The 24811-nt window shown below is 40.8% G+C and overlaps 1 protein-coding gene across 1 annotated transcript in view; it reads left to right on the forward strand.

The window, feature by feature from the left end:
• The window catches only part of srrm3 (serine/arginine repetitive matrix 3), an 81335-nt gene extending 59123 nt beyond the window's left edge, over positions 1-22212 (forward strand). Inside the window, exons 4-14 of the mRNA XM_029448380.1 lie at positions 726-827; positions 1376-1456; positions 1936-2004; positions 4588-4623; positions 4847-4897; positions 5997-6104; positions 7763-7925; positions 15840-16135; positions 16457-16708; positions 16819-16944; positions 20051-22212. Of these exons, the coding sequence (XP_029304240.1) occupies positions 726-827; positions 1376-1456; positions 1936-2004; positions 4588-4623; positions 4847-4897; positions 5997-6104; positions 7763-7925; positions 15840-16135; positions 16457-16708; positions 16819-16944; positions 20051-20330 (1564 nt within the window). The 3' untranslated portion in view covers positions 20331-22212. The remainder of the gene's footprint in view (positions 1-725; positions 828-1375; positions 1457-1935; positions 2005-4587; positions 4624-4846; positions 4898-5996; positions 6105-7762; positions 7926-15839; positions 16136-16456; positions 16709-16818; positions 16945-20050) is intronic.
• The last annotated feature ends 2599 nt before the right edge of the window (positions 22213-24811 follow it).

Genomic DNA, 24811 nt, shown 5'->3' on the forward strand with positions numbered 1-24811 from the left:
CTAATGCTACATTTTCTAATCACAAATTAAAATTTTGACCAGATGATGGCCTGCTAAATGACAAGTTGAGGGGATCATCAACCTGATTACAACTAATCTGAGGAGAAAAAGAATGTCTGTACCAAATTGAATGGCAATCCATCCAATACATGTAGTTGTTAAGGCCTTTGACTCAAAACCGACCCAACTTCCGCCTAACTGGGGTGCAAAAATACAAAAACAAGAAGTCAAGTATATGAAAATATGATGCTGACATACAGGTGTCCTAAAAGGCGATACATCAGTGCCAGGCACAAAAAAAAATTATTGCGGCTGATTATGTTAGATAATATCAGCTGATTTAGACTTTAAAATAATGCAAGATAATTTTAATTTCTGACTTCTCCATTAAAAAAAAGCCCAAAACGATTTGATCTCACCTGCTGCCCGCCCATATTTAGTTTTTACCCATGTCCGTACCCTTGAATTTTTATAAATTTATTTTTTACCCATTACATAACTCATTTGTAGGACATTATATCTGTTAAACATCTGCATGTGAGCTTTGTCATTGTGAGCCTGTTAGCATGCTGACGTTTACATGAGCCTCACAGAGCTGCTAGCATGGCAGACTTTCACTGGGAAGTCTGTAATGACCATGGTTGGTCTTATTCCCCAGTTATTTCTCTCACTTACAATATTCACACACTCTTCACATTTATGATCCTTGACTCTTGTGTTTCCAGGGTCAACCACCTGCACTATCAGCCTGGCAAGTATGGAGACAACCCTGAACTGGTGGGCTATGAAGATGGAGAATATGACCATGATTACCACAGTGACAACCGGTAAAGCACTTGTTTAAACCCACATGCTGTATCATGGGAATGTGTTGACTAGCTCTGACCCCTCAAGTGATGAATTAAATCAGCCACCTATTATCTCCTCCACATGGCCTCTGGGTGTTTACTGTGATAAACATGAAATTGATCTCAGGATAAAAATGCTCTTCAAACCCTCAACACTCCCACCCAGTAACAGCACGCTTGGAGATGAACACTCAATATTATTTATGTTTGAAAAGCATAATGCAGATGGTCATTTAGATTTTGCTTTCTGAATTTGTCACTTCGTAGAAAAGATTAAGTGTCATTTCCTCGAACCGATTTCCTGTTTCCATTGTATGATATTTGGCAAGTTATGGCAGAATGAATTGAGGAAATGAGAAAATAGACACTTATCGACTTGCACAGCAGCAAATAACTATAATCAGAAGTGCGTTCCTTCTGAAAGTTATTATAATAACAATCACTTGTAATTTATTTCTGCCTTTCTCACTCTGCATCTCGCTTTCGATCTCACCCCCCCTTGTTCTCTCCTTCTGTGGCCAATTCAGTGTGAAGAGGAAATCAAGCAGCTCTCCATCCCCTCGTCCAAAAAAAAGGAAGAAGAAGAAATCTGGCCGCCGAAGGAGTCGGTGAGTGGAAGCAGCTTCCACTGATGAAGTGGTTTGATTTTTCTCCTTTTTCTTTTTCCCTGCCACACTGACATAATAATAATAATTACATTGTGGTTTTGTGAAATGCAATTCCAATTATTTTGGTGTGAATATTGCTGTGATAAATGATAGGGAGTCATTAGACAAGCCTCAAATTACAGTTTCTTTTGACAAGGTCAGCAAAAGTAAGAGGGAGAGTAAGAGGGAAGGAAGTGGTACATTGATGCTGAAGAGAAGAAAGAATAAGAGGAGAGAGGTGAGGGATGAATAGAGCGGAGGACAAAGAGAGAACAGCCAGCCAAGCTACTATAGAATCTATAGCCACTACAGCACCTTTACTAACAATGATCCCCTCTCAAATGTAATGTAATATAACACAATGACGAGTGAAAAGCCAGACGCAGCAATCTGAGGCTCATTTCATGGCATGCAAATTTTCCCCTTCTCTCCACCAAAAGGTTTGGCAGCTCCTCACCCACTCACAGAGAGAAGAAGAAAAAGAGTGGGAAGAAACACAAGCGAGACAGGTGAGTGTGTACATGCTGTGTGTGAGTGTCAGCACAAGAAATAACCTCTGACTTTGTGCAGGTTTGTCAAACAGTTGCCTTCACAGTGATGTCTGTGCTAGAAAGAAATAAAGAAAGAAAAAAAAAGGAGCAAAGACTCAAAGATAGGTAGAAAAAGGAAGTAAAAAAGGAATTGACGAAGGAAAGAGGAAAGACCTGATTCAAGGAAGAAAATACTGGAAGGAGAAGAGACCAAATGAAAAAGAAGGCAAGAAAAAAGGGAAGAAAGTGAACGGCTGAAAAGAAGGGAGCAGGGAGGAAAGACCGTAAGATAAGAGGAAGAAGAGAGAAAGAGCAAGAGCGCATCAACAAATACTTGTGCAATGCCTTGGGATACCATAACGACAATAAGCAATTGTAGAGTGCCCTCTGATTTCTCTCCATGTGAGCCTGACTTGGGAGGAGTGAGGCTAAATGTGTTGTTCTAATAGCCCAGCCTGTATGGGGGCGCACAACACAAGAAAAATGAGCCTCTCACCAAATTGCTGAGCATCACTGCACTGCCCCGCTCTTGTTTCCCACCTCTCATCCATCCACGCACATCCCAGTCCCCCTCGTCCTCACTCCTCCCTCCCAGCCTCACACCAAAGCTGCTCTGCATTGCAGGTACTGTTGATATATAAATAATGTATAGATGAAGTGGGGGGGGGGGGGCAAAATGCAGGGTTCCTATCCAGAGAGGGGCCATCCTCCCTTAATAGTTCCCTTTTTAAGATGCACATTATTGGGAGCTTCATGTTTGTAATATAACGACTAACTAAAAGAATAGTGTGTGTGTGTCCTTTGCGATGCAGAGATGTCTCACATACACTATACTACTATGTAAGACCACATTTATTTTTCTTCTAAGCTTCTATTGAGGTTTTCGAATGAAGCTTGGAATATCTGTTATATTTTATGACTTCATCACTAAAAAAAACATAAAAGATCCTCAAACAATAGAATTAGCTGTGCATGCTTTGTTTTGTGTGCGGCAAGCGGGAGAGCAAACTGTTTTTTGACCGCAGTGAAAATGTTGTTTTTGAAAAGGACCAACAAATATGGATGGAAGCAGAATATTTGATTGGATTATAAAAAGGTTGTATCTTCTTATATCTGGTTTTCTTATATCTTCCTACACAGCCACCACTGGAATCTACAAATAGTATAAAACTAATATTTTTAGTGTAGCCTAATCTTTTTCTGTAACTGCAGAAATACCAGGTTTAAACAGAAAATGAATAGACATGCACGAAAAAGCTGCGCAGGAATCGAATTTTGATTTATATATGTATGTCAATGTTATGATAAAGCTTCGAACTATTGGCTGCAGCCCCGCTACTATGTCCTTGTAGTAAGAGGTAAGGTGAGGGATGTAGCTGTGACCGGAGGGCGTAAGGGAAGAGAAGAGTAATGGTCTCCAGAATAACGCCTCATATACATATAGTCCCCAGTTGATTTCACTCAGTGGGGAAACCGTACTGGAGCCACAGCTGGAGTCCACATCAGCCACATGCATTTCAGGGAATTGACACACATTTGTGCTGCCACTGCCTCCCACTCCACTGCATGCTGTATGTAGGTGCGTAAAACAGCAGGGGGGATGTAGTGCTCTTCAGTAAAGCAACCCTCACAGACCGGTCTAACTAATCACCATGGAAACGATGATGATGAAAGTGATATGGATGGTGATGTGTCAGTTGAACGCTAAGGACCGGTGAATGGCCGGCCTCCCCATCAGTACTGTATACTCAATTCGTGGTCTAAGGGAAACTGAAACACGGTTTATTATTCCTGCTTTACCGCAGGGATCAGCATCTTCCACAGCTGGCAATACAAAAGAATAAGTGCGGCATCCAAAATCTGTAGAATACCAGCTGGGAAAGCCTGATGTGAGAGCTCCTTTGTGGACATCGATGCATATATGAATGTATGCATGTCCTTCAGACTGGTTACATATGCATCATTAAGAGTGCAGAAATACATGCTGAAATATTCCATTTAAACTACATGATCCTTGTGCTGGTCACAGTCACTCCAACATGTTCATATTCCATGACAAAACTAAGCCTCTGACTTTGTGTATTTAGAATACAGTTTACATAAATGTTGAGGGATATCTTTCATCAAATGTGCAAAGATATGTTGTTGAGTTCATGAGTTATAGGAGTAAATATCTGTGTACTCTAAATCAGTCTCAACGGAAACTTAATGAACTGTCATTGTTCTTTAGAGGCTTTTGTGAAAATATACAGTTTTAAGTAAATAAAAACGTGGCACACAGCACAGATCACATTTTGGGTCCAGCCTCCAGCATTTGTCCAACATACTGCCTCTGATGTCCTAGAATTTATTTCAAGAAGCGAGTTTAGTAATTCCCAGAACCCCCTCAAATCTGGAACATGGACGCAAAGATGTAAAAATACCTTTTTTGTGTAAAAGGTTAACCATAATACTCAGTGAACCAGTTTTTTGGAACAGGCCTCTTGTCCACAGTTGGAGCATACTGTATATGAATTATTCAGTTCATCGTTATGATAACTGTGGTGTTTTTTATCTTTATAGATCTGCATCAGGCTCTAGGAAAAAGAGGAGATACAGGTGTGTATGGAACAAACAAAAACAGCAATACATTATAACGTTCATAACATGTGTAAGGTGTGTGTTATTGTCATTTCTGCCTACTGATTGTTCAAAAGACAATGCAATCCATATGGGTGAGTGGTGCATTAATTGAGTTTCCTTTTTTCAAAGGGTGTGAATGTGTGTTTCCCATGCTTTAAAGTACACAGCTTCGTTATCTTACGTATGATATGTGTTTCAGGTCGGGCAGCCCAAAGAACAAACACAAGGACAAGATCAAACAGAAAAAGAGGTGAGTCACTCTAATTCCATTTACATGTTAATGTTGAGCTGAACAACCTGTGTCTGCTTCTTTCAGTATAACAGTTTCACATTTATTAGCAGTAAAACTTGATTTTCATGTACAGTTAACTGCAGCAGCCCGAGAGGCAAGTGAGGAACATAAGTTCTGGTGATCCACGAGTTGTTTTCTCTCCTGTGTTTATGAAAAAAGGTATTGCCAGGATAATCTTTCTTTTCTTTTTTCATCTGTGCAACGGGTGGGAAAAAAAGTTCTTCCAAAGTAACTTTTTTTTCTCCATTTTTTAAAAGAGTTGAAACATTGTGTTAGCATAACACACAATATACTGTAAGCTCCTTGTGTTGAGAGTACATGGAGGAGTTAAAAGTCTCCTGGAAGAAGCCATGAATGCTTTTAGTCCTATTTCGAACATGTGATAGTGGCGCACGTTTGCCTCTTGTAGAAGAAAAAAAACCACCTGTCGAAACAATTTTTTAACTGTTTTCACAGAGAAAAAACAGAAAGATAATCCTGGTGAAACCTTATTTTTCCACCTTGCAAAACCTTTTTAAAATAAGGATCATACTGTTCTTAAGACCTAAACACAGGGGAGCAAACTGTTTGGAAATGATCATCAGAATGTGGTTTTTTCTCACTTTGTCTCTCAGGGCTTCCATAGCATGTAATGTGTAGGAATAAGCACAAGTTGTCCTCTGCACACAGTGAAACACACAATGAACAACAGTCTCAGTCCTCAACAATGTGTCCAATTAGAATCACATTCAGCCTCTCATAAATGTATATTACTATTTTACACCCATTATCTCAGGCTCAGACTCTCAGAGAATGTTAATGACTGTAAAGCACAGAGTGCATCTTATAAGCATTCAACACAATCCCCATGCCATACAGTGCACCCTGTCTTGATTAGAATATATATTGAAATTGTTTGGCAGTGCATGAACTGTTTTACATATCATGAGATTGACTACTGAGCTCACTGTGGCATGTGTGTCCCTTTTGTGATGTATGCGTACATACACACGGCTTTATGTATGTATATGTGTGCATGTGTGTGGTGTGTGTTCGTCCATTGGTTGTCCTCCATCAGGTCCCCTGGTGAGACACCCAGTAGGAGTTCACAGCGTCAAGGCAGCTGCTGTAGCTCCCGTAGTGCCTCCCTGTCCTCCACTCGGAGCACCTCCAAATCTCCTGCCAGGTAGACTCCTCCACACACACACACACACACACACACACACACACACACACACACACACACACACACACACACACACACAGGTATTGCTCTTCTCCTGCCTGTCGAGCGGTTTCCCTGGTGTCTGTCGGTCTGTCTCTTGGTCCACGAGGATATATTAGGATACAAATGGGACTCCTAAAAATGGTTAAATGGCCGATATACAGTATTACTCTGTACCAGTGGCGTAGCTAGGCTTCTGTTTTTGTTATTGCCATCTCAGCTTCTTTAGATTATTATTTTCACAGTTGCAAGTACCATGAACATTAAGGGCAAACATTCTTATATTTCCACCCCCACCCCAGGGGCTCACAGAGATTAGCAAGTATAAGATTAGTAAGAAACAATTATAATTTCACATCCAAATGAAAAAAACTGGGATTCTCGTCTCATGCTCCTTTTTGAAGAATAAAGCTTTCAAAATGAAAATATTTCACATTTTGTATTCTTTGATTGATTGATATATTTTTCACATTAATGTTGAGAGTTGTGCCCCCTCCCCTTACCAAGACCACAAAGTTCTATTAGATCTAGCATCTTAATTGTGCTCTCAAAGTGCACCAGATGCAGACAATTCACTTTAAAATGTTAAAAACATTCAGCCTGGTGCAGCCCCACCTCACCTCTGGGCTAAACCCGCCCAAACTTGAAAACCTCTGTACTCATATTGCTTTTGATATTCACTGTTATTTTATGGAGCAACGTCCTATTTACTATATGTCTATGTTAGTTTTTATTTCTGAGTTTCTGATTTTCTGTGTTTTCTTGGATTTAGTATTATATTTCTGATTTGATAGTTTAGATCTTCCCTTTTTTATGACATGTTAAAAAGCATTTTTTTCAATTATTTTTACGGAAAATAAGAGTGTTAAGGGCCAGTTTACAAGATTTCTACTCTTCCGATCAAGTTATTGTTTCTCTAAAGAAGCCAAGGACATGGCCGAATATTTATTTATGAGATATTATGTCACATTTAACCAAAGTTTCTGGGCTTGAATTTACCAAACTTTGAAGAATTTCACTTAACAATGATCTAAAGAGCCAACTAGTGAGATACTAAGTTCCATGCAGAATTTGAATTATAAGACACATTTATCAGGCAATTTACTGTTACTTCAAAATAGAGAGAGATATTGTCTTTTTTATTTCATGCAACTCAACCTGCCAAAAGTTCAGGCAGCGATTCAGATGCGTTATGCTCGTACCTGCTAACGCAGATATCTGTTTATAGAGATTAATAAAAAGCTAAATCGACGTTAGACGATCTCCACATGGATGTTATGTAACCAAAGTCTGCTCAGATGTGATTGGTCAATACCACTCAGACTACAAACGGTCTACAAATGGAAAACAGAATGCTTCTGAAACCAGAATCTTGTCCCATTGTGCATTCAGACTCATATCTCTGTTTATAGAGATTAAAAACATTTACATACACACTTGCTCTTACCTCAGCTTTAAGTTTGCATCAAGTAGGAAGGAGTTAAAGTGAAGAATTTCTACGTTTATCTTTCACTTAAGTCCAAAGGTTTGCTTTGAAACCTAAATATGGGCCTTGAACTAGGTCAACATTTCTTTGGCTGTGCTTTACCGAGTGTTGCTGTGTGGCTCTGCTCCTCCAGACTGAACTCCAAGCACAAGACCGATGGACAAAAGGCGTCCGGCACCTCGCTGTCCCCGGGCACCAACACCCCCGCTGCGTGGCACAACGGGGACCACACCCAGCGAAGCCGCAACGGCAAGGCCGGCAGACTCAACCACGGCGAGGGCGAGAAAGGGCACGATGTATGTAATCTCCTCTATTTTACTCCGACACCCCCACCCTCCCCCACCCACTCCAACCTCGTATTGTATCTACCACAGTCTCTACAAATGAGTTTTATCTTGCTCCTTCTGTGTTGGTTGACATGAATTCTCATCTTGTTTGATATTGAAAGATTTTTATTTTATTGTGTCGTCAGTTATTTCTAGGTTGTAGGTCAGATTTGATTATTAACATTATTATTTTTGACGTGTAAAAGACACTAAAACCTGCCGCTCCCGCAGCTTTGTTTCTGGCTCTCTTTGACTCCTCTGCCATCTTGTTTTTTTTAGTTTGTTCTTGTTGTTTGCCGGTAACAGAGGGAGGGAGCAAACAGAAGAAAGGTTGTTGTGTTTCTGTTCAGCACACATACTCTAACATTGGCATACCACACCTCGGATGGAAACATGAGCCACAATGGTACACAATGTTTCCAAATGAATGAGCAAAAAGATTTGTTGTTACTTCCGAGCGGGTGCCTGCTGAGGCACAAGACCAAATAAAAAAAGTTGAGCCAGGGACAGGTATGACTACTTCAAACATATGACCCCCCCCTCCCCCCCAATGCCCATGCATGTGAAGAAATATCAAAGAAACATACCCGCAGATACATTCCGCAGATAATGTTTTAATTAGCCAACATCGCAAGTGTCACAATTAGACATCTGATGGTGCTTTAAAGTGATAACAATCTGCGATTTCCCCTTGAACTGACACATCCAATTACTTGTGGAAAGTCCAAGCATGCAAAAAATATTTAAAGTTTTACAGGAAGAAAAACGAAAGGCATTCTAATATTACATTTACATTTACATATTACATTTTGTTTTTTAACTTTTGTTTTTATTTTGCTGTATTCTTTAAATGAAATCACTGGACTGAAAACTGATTGTATTGCGTCGTCCAGCAGAGAGCAGCAGACACTCTTTTTTCGTCAGTAGTGAACGCCAAACAATTGTTCAACATATGGTGTTCATTTAATAATGACACAGTTAAAATAACATAGCGTGTTGTATTTCACAATATTACTTTGTGTGATTTGTTTCCATGTTGGCATTTTAAATCTTCCATAGTTGCGCGCCGCATCCTAAAACTATGTTGTGCAATTTAATCCAAATCCTGACACAGGGTGGACCCGCTGAGTATTAAAGGGGTTATTACTCTGTTCTTAGAATAAACAGCACCACATGACGTCCACAATAGGGTCCTCAAGTCTAAAGTGTTATACATCATATATTCCTCTCTACCTGTTCAATTTGGAACTCCTCCCTGTATGTTTTGGCTCCTTTGAAAAGAAGTAAGCTGTTAGTCGCTGATTACCTAAAAGACCATTTTAAATCACTTTCTGCTATCATGCAAACAACCTTGCTACTCCATATTGTAAATAATACATCAGAGCCCCAGTAGGATGACAGTCATTATGTTGGAATAAAACAAAAGACACTTAGACTGAAGGGATCGTTTGTAAAATCATCTTTCTCTGTTGAAAAAGCATCTAAATGGGCTGCAAACGCCTGTTAACACCCAGAGAACTGATGTCTTCTATTCTATTTGATGTTTTCTACTCCAGTTTGCCTGTGTCTGTGAGGTCTTATCTGCTCTCTCTCTCTCTCTCTCTCTCTCTCTCTCTCTCTCTCTCTCTCTCTCTCTCTCTCTCGCTCACTTTCTTTTTTTCCCTTATCAATTTAAGTGGTATTTACCAATGAATAAATGCCCAAATCTTTCTGTCTCGTTTATATAAAAAGCACTCAAATGCTTTGGAACCGGACCAAGTAGGTTAACTGGGTATGTGAAATAGTTTCTTCTTGTCAATACAGTTGTCTTTCTTCTCAAGCACATGCTCTGCTCAGTGATAGATCCTCTTCTCCTCCAGGCGTCCAACAGCTCCTGCCAATTCACCAGGAGTTAAACACACGCTCCTGTCTACTGCTTTACTTTACCATGTCGATGTGCATGTTGCCCCTAGGTGGCAGTGTCTCTTCTGTCCCTGGTGTTTTCTACTCTAGTGGAGAATGGCAAGGGAGGTCTGTCTGATCCAGTACTTTTGAGCCATTCAGTTGGGGTGTAATGAAAGAGGAGCATTTAATTGGCTCACATTTTTTAAGCAGCATCCTTCTCTTTATAGCATAAGGCGCTGTTTGCCATTCTTGTTAATCTCCACAAAAAACTAAAAATATTTCTTTCATGGTAATCCCCAAACTGAAATCTTTGCACAGGAGGATGGGTGTGTGTGACAGATCCTGGATCCAACTGAAGTTTGATTTTACTGCAGCAGTTGTGTGGTTTAGCAAATGTTCTGTATAGTAGCTCTGGTTGTCTTATCTATCATCTCAGTTTGTGTTCCTGTAGTCGTCCTCTAGCCTCGCTTGGAACTGTTTCATCCACTGCATGGGGGACACTCCCGAATGCTTCCCATGGAGAAGCTTTGGGAAAAGGCTGTGCACTGCTCTTTATTGGAAGTGGAGAAGTTAAGCAGACATGTATTACCAAACTAACACGCTAGTCCTTCTCATTGAAGCCTTCTCTCTTAAAAAACTGAAAATAATTTAATTCAATGATTAAATCTTGTACAAAGATGCACAAAGATGGGCTCTGTGCTGCTCCTTTTGTCCAATGGTTGGATTAAACAATGGATTATCGTGAGTGTTTACTGGAGAATCTCGACAGACCGCCACAACCTGCGGAGATAACATGACTTGCTAACTAGCCCTGCAAGGTTATCAGTGAAGAAGTGCCTAATCCATCTGTATGTGGAAAATTATTATTATTATTATTATTATTATTATTATTATTATTATTATTATTATTATTATTATTAAAACACTTGTAGCAAGCAAAGCATCCTCCAAAGTATGACAATACATCTATTATAAATATTAATGGAAATATAACCTCTAGCTAAATAGCTTTTAAATACCACAATGAAGATTCTCATCAGTATAACTTACTTTCCAAGTGTTGTACTACAGTTGTATTGACACAGAACTTTCCATCAAATCCTTTAATATATGGGTCTGACTTGAAGCAGCTCTGTTCACAGATAATAAAGAATGCGCAGCTCAATGCTGTTGTAATTGTTCAACAATTCCTACCATTCCTTTCAAAATAAAAAATGAAAACTCACAAAATAACATTGTCAAACCCACAGTCAGTATTAGTACACAGCAGTAAACTTGCTAGCAGATGAGCTTGCTAGCAGATGAGCTTGCTAGCGGAGTGCTAGCTCGGCCGCTCCTGTTGGTCACGTGACTCTTGCCTCTGTCGGGTATCTACCGGGTGTTTTCTGCTCTCCGACCACAAGGGGACAGTAATGAGTCCAGTATGGCTTAGAGCAGCAGAATGAGTCGAAGAAGATGCATCATTCAAAAATAAAAATGAGATTCTTGGGAAAAAGATTATCCATTGTTTTACAGCCGCTCCTTCTCGAGTACTGAGTGATTTTGTGCAACCCGAGTCAGACCTTTAGCAAGTGGTTGCTTTTCTCAAAGGGCTAGGTTAATGCTAGGTTACTTGATACATTTCCACAAATACAGTTAATATAAGAATTGAGTGATAGTTTCAGTGAAACGTGATCTTGCCTCGTCCTCACAGTTCACAGCAGCTAGTAGCAGGCAGGAGTCAGCGACAGATTAGTGGAGATGACGACTTGTGACTCAAGAGTCAGTAAAAAGAGTTGTTCGTTTCAAACGATTCACTCATGACTCACACATCACTACTCAAACATGTTCATGGACAAACTGCACAAATATGAGATTGATCTTTTATTGTTTTTTTTCTAATACTTATGTGTATACTTTAATACTATGTTTATAGGACTATCTGGCTAGTTTGGAAAATACAGTACATGTGCTTAACTTTCCCACCTCTGATACATTGCAGCGCACAGCAGGCTGTCTCCTACACAGTGAATGGGACAGTCCCACACCGGGCTAGTCGTCCTCTTGCTCATTATTAATGGATGTCTTCAAACACTTCAAACACAAGTACATGGACTCTTGAAAATAACTAGGACAACTCACACATTTATTAACACGATTGTTATTTTAAAGGGACCCAAGCCATTTTGAATGTAAGCTCCCTGTTGACGCTAACAGTTTAAACAGCAGATTTGACAAAGCTCCCAAAGCTCTGGCTCACCGTACCTGTGTTTATAGTGATAAATAAATAAAAGCGATTGCCTGGAAGACAGTTGGGCTGACGTCCAAAAGTACAGAGTAGAGAAGTGCTGCTACTGAAGAAGACCCAGGCCAAAATGTGACTGGGGTCCCTTTCAAATGTGCTGACTCTCTAGTTGTCCATTTTAGCAGTGACTGCCCCTCCAACACTCTTCTACCTCCCCCCCCTCCTCCTCCTCCTCCTCTCCTAACTGTTCATCTGTGTCATGTGTGACTCACGTCTCACTCTTGTTGTCCTGGCATTTTTCTTCCCACATATCTTTCACATCTGCCAGCTCTGCATGTCCTCCCCTCCCTTCCTCCTAGCTACTCTACTCTACATGGATGTCCACCAATATGACAATTAACTCTATCCGCTTACCTCTATCCTCCTGCCCCGTTTTGATACAAATATGGCTGCATTTGTACAAGCGAAAAAGACAAAGCAAATCATGTAGTTATATAGATTCATCCTTTGTTTCTAATTTTAGTTTGATTTGAATTCCACCTGGATTTTTATTTTTATTTTCTCCCCTCTATTTTCTTTGTACTTTTTGGTTTGTTTATTTCTCCTTAGTCTCTGGACACAGTATGTAGCTTTGATACTAAAAGAGGTCATTGTCTTTTTCCCATTTCGCTGCGGAGAACATTCCTTTCTCCTTTTTTTCTTTTTTTCTTTCTTTCCTTTTTTTGTTGATATTGCATACGTGTCACTGATTGAAATGGAAGGTAGGTAATGCTTTGCCTACGCACGTGATCTTTATGCAGATGAGAATGTGACAAGCACCCTAGCCTGAGTGACGTCAATGTTTCTCTCTCTCTCTCTCTCTCTCTCTCTCTCTCTCTCTCTCTCTCTCTAGATATATATATCTTTCTGTTATTTACCAATGGTCTTTAACCAAATTGATTTTACTTCATCAATTTTGATTTGACTCTTAAAAGATTGGATTACGTAGCACTCTGGTTTCCTCTTTCCTCCTTAACTTCATTCTGAAGTCCAATATCCCGCTCTATCTTCCAGGTCCATTTCTTTCTCCAGCTTTGTTTTCTTTCTGTTTTGGTAGAATGCATTCCTGTTTGTCCAGCATCTCTCTGTTTGTTGGTGAATTAGTACATCGTCTTTTGATTTTCACCATATTTTTTCCACAACTGTTTCTAACAACTGTCATAAGCACCAGTGGTTGTGTGTTTTCTTATTCTACCGCTTAGTTGTGTTCTCTCTAGTGGAGAACGGCTCTTCTTTCTGCAAGGACCAGTCGGTGCTTTTGTTGCATCTTAGATTACGAAGCAGTTCCGAAAGCACTTTGTAATGCATGCGCAAAGAGCCAGCTGTATTTGGTTTTATTCAAAACTCCTGGTGATTTACCCTCTTTTCATGACCTGCTTACCATGAGCAGTGTGTAACTGTGCATCACAAGTTTCAGACCCCAACTTCCATTCAATCACTTATCCAAGTACTATTTTTGTTGAATACTTAAAAGTCATCCTCTACAATATGCAGTTTGTAGGATAAGGCTGGCCTTACGCACTAAATGTTTTTCTTACTACAAACAAATCCCTAAAAAAGACCAAAACCAACAATGTCTGTCAATACTTTCTGACTTCCCTACTGTGTCTGTGCACTATTAATACCCACTGAAGAAGTAATATTAACAGTATACAGCCACACTAGCGGCTCAGTAAGAGGTCCTTTGAGCTAAATGCTCAAAAACGTTAGCAAGCATGTTCACAATGAAAATGCTAACATGCTGTTGATGTTTGGCACGTACAATGTCACTATGTTTATTTAGTGTGTTAGCATGCTAACATAAACACAAAGTACAGCTGAGGCTGATAGGAAAGTAATTAGTTTTGCAGGTATCTGGTCATAAGCCAAAGTTTTGAAGAAAATAAATTTAACCTGATTGACGTCATTAGGGTTAACCCCCTGGGGAACATGAATGTCTGTACAAAATTACACAACAAATCATCTAATAGCTGTTGAGATATTTCAGTCTGGACCAAAAGTGGACCACGCGACCGACTGAGAGACTGCTCTAGGTAAGGCTTGGTCATTTCCTAAAACATTTGGGCATTGTAGTTTCCGGCAAATGTCACTCAAACAGGAGTAAATAGTCCGTTTGTTGGAGACTATTTTCAGCCGCGTATTCATATTCAATTTCACAGCAGCAGGGTGTCTATGTGAGTGTATCTTGTCTCAAAATAAACCACAACGATGCAACCATGTTGCTCACTGATGTGTCTGTAATAATGTCTGGACAACACTGGAGCACCAAGGCACAAAGGAACAAGAAATATCAAGCGATCAGTTCATTGTTGATTTTGGTCTTTTTGCAGGATTTATTGAAAATAAGAAAAATATAGAATATTGCCCGCCTTGTCCTTAAAGGCAGTGATCAATTTGAATAATGCTAGCTTCAAGTTAATTGAGTCTATTCATTACTCTAAAACTAGCATTACATCCTTAAAGCTGTATCAGTTATACACAATTTTAATGACTTTTCACTGACCAAATACTTTTCTGGGGTTCCTACATTAGTCAATTGCCCAAAAAATAACCTCTGATTGCCATACAATGTGGTTGAACCCAAGTCAAGTGTAAGCTAACACTCACTGTTGTTATGTAGCAGCAACTTCCTGGACCCACATTAACAGAAAAGTTGGCTCTTGTGATAACCTTAAGTTCCCCGTATCAAGGAGCCCATAAGCACAAACACTGATGTAACCAGTAGAAGTTCAGGTAGTTGCCTGTGAACGTGTCAGGCGGTAAAATAACTCCTGCCCTGTGGTAGATACTACATGGAGAGAAATATGATAAAGAAAATACCTTGAGTTGCTCTCTGATGTTTAGGAAGGTGACTGGGCCCAGAGGATTTACTCTCTGTGTGAGGGATTCCCTGCACATTGTGGTTTTCCTCTTTGCTTTTGAGTTCTTTTCCATTGATTTCCATGCATTGTCTCATGAGTCACTGGCAGGGAAGGGTTTTGTGTCTTTTTCTCTTGCATTTTGTGAATCTAATGATGCACTTATGTTGCCCCACTTTTCCCTTTTCTTCATACCTTACCTACTAAAGGAGGGAATACCACTTTATTGGTAAGTGGATGTTAACCAGAAGGGAGTTAAACAAGAGTAACCATTAAAAAAAACAAAGAAAATGGGTCGCTGTTCACATCTCAGCTACAGGAAAAAAAATCCAGAAAGAGAAAATTGAGTAGCAGACGATTTGTTTTCTGATTCGATTGATTCAATAATTGTGATCTTTATTTTGTTCCTTCCATTTCTGTGATGTTCCGTCAAGTTGTCTTCTCTTTCTGTTTGGTTTCATTTTTTAACCATTACTTAAAAAAAAAAAAAAAAACTGAAGAAGTCCTCTTTTTCTACTCTTCAAAATCTGTAGCTCTGTACTTTCTGCCTTTGCTCTTAAACTTATTTGGTTCACAGTTTTATTTTATTTTTTTCCCTCTCTTCCTCCTCCTAGTTTTTTTGTTTGTTTTTGCGATTATGATTTCTTCAATTCATTATGGTTTTGCATGCCAAGTATTGCATGCGCTGCACCATAGAGGACTATCTATAAGCCATATGGAGAAAACCTAGATCTTTTTCTTTTAGATGTTTACCTTCTTTTGGCAAGTACACCGTAGCACTCAATCTCCAACCTGAGAACACTCTAATGCTGTTTTTGTCCTTTTTCTTTTTTTTTCTTTTTTTTTTTTTTCCTTTGTTGGTCATCATTTTTTCTACAGAAGCTCCGTCTGCTGACCGCTAGCTCTGCAAGCATCCAGTCCACTCTGCTGAGAGAGCACAAGCTCCACAGCGCCCCCAGCAGGAGCCACACGGGGCAGATGTGCGCGGCAGGAGAGGCTGGGAGTGTGGATGGCAGGAACACGGCTGTAGGGAACTCCATCACCCAGATGTCAGGGAGGAGAGGGAGCCAGAGGGGCCAGAATAAGACCTCCCACTCCCCCGCTCACAGCAGCGACTCGGCCCACTCCCAGCATAACCACACTCACAGAGGGAGGAGCTCTCGCCACCAGAGAAAGTAAGCCTCTCGCTGTAGGACTTTATGTAGCCGACATCTTTCCACTTTATTTGACATTTGTTGTATCATACTGCCCAGTACCGTGGTTATTATAGCATACCACCAGACCACTGGGCTATCACCAACACCACCCGTATGTAGCTACATACTGAGACATTATACAACAAAAACAAACTAAACCTTTCTTGAAAACTTAAACTGGCGAACACACTCTAAACTATTTAAGAAAACTAACTGAAATTAAATCGAGAAGTCAAAACTAAAATAAAATGAAAACTTATTGAAAATTCTAAATTATTCTAACCTTGCCCATCCCCCCAGGACAAAAGGTGGCCACTCTTCCAAGCGTCACCACCGCTCCAGTCGGGGTCAGGCACACCACCGGAGCCAGTCGGCTTCTCCAGGGCGCCACCCACACACATCGGGCAGGAAGAAAGAGGAGTCTCGGAACAAACCCAACCTCCGGCAGCGCAGCAGCTCCTGGAGCAGCGGGCACTCGTCCTCACGCTCCGCCTCCAGAGACAGAGGCCCCAGCAAGGCCAAGTCTCCACACAACAGACAGAACACCTCCAGGTGAAAGCTTGTTCTCTCTCACACTTGTGTTCCTCCTTTTACAGAGCTTCTAGTGTCATTTTGATCTCTTGTGTTGTTGCTGTTCTGATGATGTTCCGTGTGTCGTGCAGAGAGAAGGACAGCCCTAACCGCTCCGACACCGACAGCCGAGCTCGCCGCCGCTCACGCAGCTACTCGCCCATTCGCAAAAGGAGAAGAGATTCACCCAGCTTCATGGAGGCTCGCAGGATCACCAGGTAACACAGTTGTCCAGCAACATAAACCTCCTCCTGATCTTTTTAAAGATTTCTATGAGACCATACATTCATTCACAACTCATCTACTCTGTGGACTTTTCTTTTGTTTGTGTTGAATTTTCTTTTTTAGCTTTTAAACATCTGGAATGAAAAGCAATTTAGCAAGACACATTTATGCCGGAGGTATGTTTATACTCTGCAGTTAAAACATTTCCCGTAATATTGCTGCACAGCCCTGATGCTGGGACCAATATCACTCTTTTACAACTTCCAATTACAACAATGACAAGCAAAAGGAATAAAATGAGGGAATTTGTTCCTGCTATAACTCACAAGCCCCATCTGGATCCATTAAATCCTTTGTGTAGAGTAGAAATGAAAAACTGCACAAATGGACGAGGTGTTGACAAAGGTGTATGTTTGCTTTGGTTGTGGGAGACACTATGAAGTCGGAGGTTCTCCAGCCAAACATAAAATGGAATTTCCTGCTTTTTTACATTTATATAAATCTTTAGTCTCGATGGCTCTGTCTCTACATATTAACATTCTGCTATAGGGGGAAAACGCTCTGCCTTGTTTGTATATTTTTTACCCAATCACAATCATCTTGGGTGGTGCTAAGCACAGGATGCAGCATCGGTGCCCTTGCTAAATAGATTGCACAGATAGAAGTGGAGGAGAATGCCGTGTGAGATAAGCGGCCGATGGCGTGCTTATCTCAGTATAATCTTTAACCAATAAGATGTTATGGTGAAATTGGTTATTGTGCTTTCCACAGAATTAAACAAAACAACATATTATAAATGTAATGTAAGTTGCTGCAGTGTTAATGCAGTGACCCTATGATTGACTGTGTGTCCTTTACTGCCTTACCTTTGATTGAAAGTCAAGTCTAACATTGGAGAATATTAACTCTACATAAATACAGGTCAAATGATTTATTATTGCTTGTATACCCTGAAAACATGCGGATGAAGAATGTTGTTCTGCTCTGAATAGCCTGCAGTCTGTATTGTGTTTTACTGGCAGCTGTTTCCATTTATATCAATGAGGGTAAGTGGAACAATAGAAACAGCACTCGCTATAATGCAATACAGTTCAACAGCAGCACAAACTGCAGCCTCCGAAATGACCATAAACTCAACACCTCTCTGAAACCGTTTCAACAACAGCTGAACATTAGAAGCTTCATGAAGGTGGGTGTTGTGTACGGCTGCTTTAGTTTTACTGAGTGCACAAAACAATAAGGAAAACAATCATTTCAGCAATGAAGTATGATTACCAGGAGAAATCTTTTTTTATTTAGATATATTTATCTTGACGGGACTCTTTATTTACTGATGTCCTAATCTGTTTGTGTTTATTGTTCCATTAAATATGAATCAATGAACTGCTTGATTTACAAGACTCCTCCATACTCAGACAGATTGGTAACTTGTATCCCCCTCTGCTGATGAAAATATGTTTGAATTACACGTAACATATCTATAAAACCTCGTCAAAACCTTTTGCAAAACTAGCTTCTTTTTTTCATTTGATTGTGTCCTATAGAAACTTATTTAGGCTTGTAGCACTTGAAGAGCAGTCAGTTAGTTATTAGATCATAAAGAGACAACTGTCACCTCTCTGCCCCTTCATACAAGGGTTAATAGACATGGGTGAAATGTGTGTACCTTGTCATCTTTCACTCCCGTCCTAAAGGTCCTGACAGCAAGACAACGGGATGCTGCTGAATCCAGCTGCTGCAGGCTAGTTACCTGGGTAACAGTTGCCGTGCAGCAGGATCTGACCGGTCTGACTCCTGAAGCTCGGCTGAACAGCAAACCATCAGAGCTCCTCTGAGTAAACCTGGCCTCCTCATGAATTTGTTTCTGTCCTCTTTCTGCTCCTTCATCTCAGAAACTCACACAACTCTAAAGTTACACCCCTCTGCGGTCGTGCACTAATGTTGTAACACGGGGATACGGAGATTAAATGCTATCAAGGTTTATTTAAATAGATATCTCTCTATTGCACAGGCAGCTATAGAAGACAAAAGCTAAGGCTGAGTTATCTACATGCTGCTGAAATGACAAGGTTAAACACGCCTTGTAGCAGCAGCGATACCTTGATAGTGTTAATCTCTTTCCTCTGGGTGTTGGCCTCCACTGAGAAGACGAGGTTCTTTTGGGAACTAACATCTCATTACCTTACAGGAAGCACTTCCAGGGTAGCTATTAACAAGGCCATTCTGAGCTTAAGCTTAAACTAACGACATGCACTTCTCTGCCCTGTGTGTGTGTGTGTGTGTGTGTGTGTGTGTGTGTGTGTGTGTGTGTGTGTGTGCTCCTGACTTAGGCTACCATCGGGGACACATTTCAAACTAAAGATCATTTAATTGGGACGGTCTAATGCAATTGAGGACAAAAGCCATGTCTCCAATTTGGAAAAAGTTGGATATCAATATATTTTTTTTATACTTGAATACGTGAATACTTTCACACAGAATGCGAATATTTCACGGCCAGAAAGCAACGTAATATTTCCCGGGACAAGGCAGATTTTTCTGAGCTAATAAATGCATCAACCAATCACGTTGTGATATCACATTCATTAGGCATATTTTGCTTAAAGGAAACTCACTCAAACAGAGAATGATGTTAAGAGTAAGCTGACAGGAATCTATTTAAATATTTGTATTGAATAAGTGTTGCAACAAAGTCACTGCCAGTATCAATAGTTTTAATGTGAATATTCGCAGGCGAGTATTTTTGCATTTTCTTGTAGTTTTATTCGTCCCCAGGTTTATAGGCTTTAAGTCTCCAGGACATAATGTAAGTCTATGTTACGTCCCCAAAAGTGACCTAAGTAAGAGTGTGTGCGTGTGTGTGTGTGTGTAACAGACTTTTTTTTTAACCCATATAGCTGCTCTCTTCTCTTCGGATCCTGTACAGATCATAATTTTCCACTTCTGTAACCCTAACACTGATTTGCTCTCATCCAACTAAATCTTGTCTTAATACATCATGTGTTTAACATCTGTGCCGGACAAATGCTGGACCATGACACTGACTCGTCAAACTATTCTATGTGTCTGATTTATCCTCCCCCTCTCTCCTCCCCCCAGTGCTCGGAAGAGGCCCATCCCGTACTACCGGCCCAGTCCTTCGTCTTCCAGCTACGACAGCAGCCCGTCACGCTCCAGCCGCAGCCGTAGCCGCAGCTACAGCAGCTACAGCCGCAGCAGAAGCCACAGCAGAAGCCACAACCGGAGCCACAGCAGAAGCCGGAGCCGCAGCCGCAGCTGGAGTCGGAGCCGCAGCCGGAGCTGGAGCCACAGCAAGAGCCGCTCCCGCAGTCACAACAGTTACTACAGCCGCAGCAGCTATGAAAGCCCCGGCTTCTGAACCACAGTCACACAGCACAGAAGGGAAGCAAAAACAAACAAAGGAGAAGTCGTGATCTTTACCAAGCCCTCCACAGTGCCCGCACTGCTGTAAATTCCAGGGCCCAAACTCCTCCACCCTGGACCATCATCTCTCTCTAATACAGAGCCTGGATCAAAGAGGAGAAATGAATTTTGATATAGCACATTAATAGAAAATTGGCTGTCACTGTTCACGTCTTCACGTCAACAATGCATTAAAGGAAATGGGTTACCACATGTCAAAAATTAATTTGGTAGAGCCCAAAGAACAAATCTTGCTGTATTGTATGTTAGCACTTTCTTTCTCTTCTTCCACAACGCAACCAAAAATGAATTCATTAAGAACTATATACTATATACATATATATATATCCTAACAATAGGAGCTGAGTAGAAGACAAGAAGAGGACGCATCAACAGCTTACATTTCATAAAATCTAACTTTCTTTCCCCTCATCATGTACTCATCTGCCCCAAAGACTTCCATCTAATCGAGGCACAGAGATCAACACAAGTTAGAACAAAGGAGAAGTCGGCGGATGAAATAGGGAGCAAAAAAAGAAAAGGAACGTTTTTTTATGATAAAAATTGTATTTATAGGTTTGTCTATATAGATGTAAACTCTCTTAAGTTCTGGCTTTGTAAACTATGCACTGTATATTCCATCTAGTTTGAGGAGCTTTGTTAAGCATGATGCATCAGGAGAGACTTGCTGCTGCAAGGAGAGAACCTGGCAGACATGAAGGGTGCATCTGTGCTCCCACTGGCCTATACAGTATGTCAGCCAGCTGCATTCAGAGGTGAACAGGACGGGGCGACTATTTATTATGTACTTTTACTCTTCTCTGTTTGAATTATTATGTTGATTCTGCTAATCCTGACTATGTGAGAGGGTGTGTGTCTGCGTGCGTGTGTGTGTGTGTGTGTGTGTGTGTGTGTGTGTGTGTGTGTGTTAGTACCTCCTCTGCAATGACCAGTGAGGTAATTATTTAAGTGTACACTAAGGCTGCTGTATGGTAATGTGCAGGTAACTGTTTACCATACACACATTTGTGTTGACCACAGCTATTTATGAACCTACTGTATTTATTTGTTTATTTATTGGGTTATTTATTATTTTATTTATTTGCCATGAGCTGTAAAGCAGTTGGGTCATGCTTTGAAGATGAGATTGTGATGCAAATGTATTCCCTGTACTGTATACGTCCACGTCTCTTATTGTGGCGAAGGCTCGCTGTGTCTATCAGGGTGAAGATTCACTGCCGTGTGTTAAATATGCTCTGATTGTAGCCAGTGGAACAGAATCAGTCCTCGCCCACTCCCACGACTGCCACTATGGCACCCCCGGCCTATTGTAGTGGTTCATTTTAATGCAAGCCATCGGGGCTCTGCCTGTACTGAGGAAGGATCAGCCTCCAACTGAACCAAACATCTCCCTGTGTGAAGAGAAGAATCCATTATTCTACTCTGCTCTGTTTCCAGTCACCACATATTCTAATCCCTTGTATAATGGGCCGCAACATGTTTCTGTCAGAGGTCCCCTTGTTGCCATCTTCAGGAGGAGAATATATGTGATGTAAGCTAGCATAGCAGAGCCGCGACACACAGCTTCAGTAGTACGGTGAACAAACTGGCGATACAATCAGGGATCACCCTAAGTCTTCCTTACCATTCATCCAGCCTCATGTCACTCACAGTGTTGCATTTCCAGTGTAACCAGTCTTAACCCAACTATGATACTCTGCAAACATGTTCATTTATTCCAAGTATAGCATTGCCCCTTTGGTTCTACAAGTCATTCTTTGTAGTGTACAAGTTATTATACCTGACAATAAACGGAAACAAATGGGGAAATAATGATACTGTGGTGTTGTTGTTTTTCTTTCTAACTGCAGGTGCAGTCACATGATGTCATGACATGAATCAGTTTATTTATGATGTCATGTTGTGCATATATTTCCCTACAGATGGCTCTGATGAGAACCTTCCGGTACTTGATACTCACGACTGATAACTTGGGCTACAATGTTCTCCAGCTCTGCCGAACTATTGCAACCTCGAGTCAAACTAGGAGTGAGTATGGGCGGATTAAGAGACAATAGGGCCCTGAGCACAGACATGCAACAGGTCCCACCAGCTCTTCTACGTAGGAGCAAGACACATACCAGTGTGTCTGTGTCTCTTTGTTGTCACTTTATTTGTGTCTCTTTGTTGTTGTTTTGATCTTGTAGTTATTAGGCCGGTGGCATAATGTTTTCGGGTTGACAAAACACGTTTTTGGCCATTACTCAGGAATTCAAAATGTTTTCTGGTTGTCAGTCCAGCCGTCACATCCTCGTGAACGCAGTATTTTGGGAACGTCTGGAGGGAAATTCTTCAGATTTGGTACAAATGTCCACTTTGGACACAAGTATGAACCAATTAGAATTTGGTGATCTCAGGTCAAGGTCATTGTGACTTTATAAAACATGTTTTTATTCATTAGTCAAGAAATCACATGGACGGAAACTAAATGTTTCGGGTTGTCAGTCCAACTCATTTCTTCCACCTCTGGAGGATAAGATCGCTGTGACCTCACAAAACATGTTTTTGGCCATAACTCAATAATTAATATGCTAATCATAACAATTTCACACCAATGTCTACTAGGATAAAATGATGGAGTTATGACATTTTGGACAGACATGGATGCAAACTGCAACTTGTCATGTAAATAAAAGTGAAACATTTCTGTTGTTTTGCCTCTTTCTGTAGTCATGTTGCATTAGTTTGCAGTTGTTTTATGTCTCTTTATAGACCTAAACCCTGAACCCTCACGGAGTTACCGGGAACGCACCTCAAGCTCTGTGAGTGTGGAGATTAGGATTTGGCCGGAGACTATAGGGTCCCCATGCATGAGAGGGTCCCCCAGAGGTGAGAAGCCTTGTTTCCTTTTCTCCTACAAAAGTATAAAATTAAAAGGTAAAACTGTTAATAACTCCTTCTATCTCACAATGAGAGAGTAACACTACTGCACTCTCAGTGTAAACATCTACAATACATACAAGTGAAAGGAAACCCAAGAACCTTGCAAGGTGCACAAAGATCAGAAGGCTGAATTTCAAGATGGGCGTGGCCTGAGTACGGGCACCAGAAGTTATTTTATTGTCATTTTTTTTATAATAATGTTTTATTTGATTCTGAAAGCTTCTGATTTTTTTTCAATATTATCCAGAAGTAAACTATTATACCAAAGTACACTAAACAAAACGAGTGTAAGAAGACTGTGACCCCTCAGACTCACAGCATGGCTGGATCCTACAGTATAAGCGCAGGGTGACAGGGTTCAATGCAGAAGCCTATTTCCAAAGCAGAACATCTCATGAGAGTGCCAGTGTGACGCTAGAAAACACATCAGTGACATACAATAAAGCCAGGCTGTCAGCGGCTTTGAGAGACCACAGCTTTATGATATTAATAACATGAGGAGTTGCAGAAAATGTCACTGACACTGATCTGAGAACAGCCATTTGTAAAGCTAAGTAGCTTAGTGAGCTAAGTTTATCGTGGATAATAGAATGGGAGGGATGAAACCCTCTTTTTTAATGGTCACACATGCAGAGCACACACAGTGAAATTTGTTCTCTGCTTTTAACCCATCCTAGTACCAGGAGTAGTGGGCAGCTAATGTACAGCGCCTGGAGAGCAATGGGAGTGAAGGGGGAAGGGGGATGTCTAGTGCCTTGCTCAAGGGCACCACAGCAGGGCAGGAGGTGAACTGGGACCTCTTGAAGTAGCAGTCACACTTTTTTTAGGTCGGGTTGGTGACTTGTACCAGCAACCCTACGGCTCACAGTCCAAGCCCCTACTGATGGAGCCACTGCCGGACAGTAGTTCTAATAGTTTGTCTCTTCCGTTCATACACAGCGTTCCTCTGAGCAGAGGTGGGAACAAGTCAGTGTTTTGCAAGTCACTAGTAATTCTTCCAAGTCTTTGCACTCAAGTCCCAAGTCAAAACTGACGAGTCAAGTCCCAAGTTTGAGTTTCCCAGAATGTCTTTACCAAATGTAATGCCATTTTAGACCCACACATTTTGCATTCAGTCATTTTTTTATATTCACCTTATCACTAGTCCAGGTGATTTCACCAGTCATTGCTGTTAAAGTCGAGGTCGAGGTGCAAGTCTTTTTCGAGTCTAAAGTCATCACATTTGGGACTTGTTAAGGAACTCAGACACTAGAATGGTGAACTCAAATGCACGACTCCAAGACGGATGTAAAGTAACAAAATAAAATGCTTTACTGCAAACAAAGTACAAAACAATAGCGCTCACAAGGAGGAATACAAACAAACAAAGTATCAAAATGAAGACTCACTCATAAGGAGGAGAACAATGATGTGAACCACCCTAAACAGGACTTGAGTGAAAGTCATGTGACACACCTTATTTCACCTCGTGACCTGAGAATGATTCTGCAAATT

The sequence above is a fragment of the Cottoperca gobio genome, chromosome 14, assembly GCF_900634415.1.
Source record: "Cottoperca gobio chromosome 14, fCotGob3.1, whole genome shotgun sequence".
Lineage (NCBI taxonomy): Eukaryota > Metazoa > Chordata > Actinopteri > Perciformes > Bovichtidae > Cottoperca > Cottoperca gobio.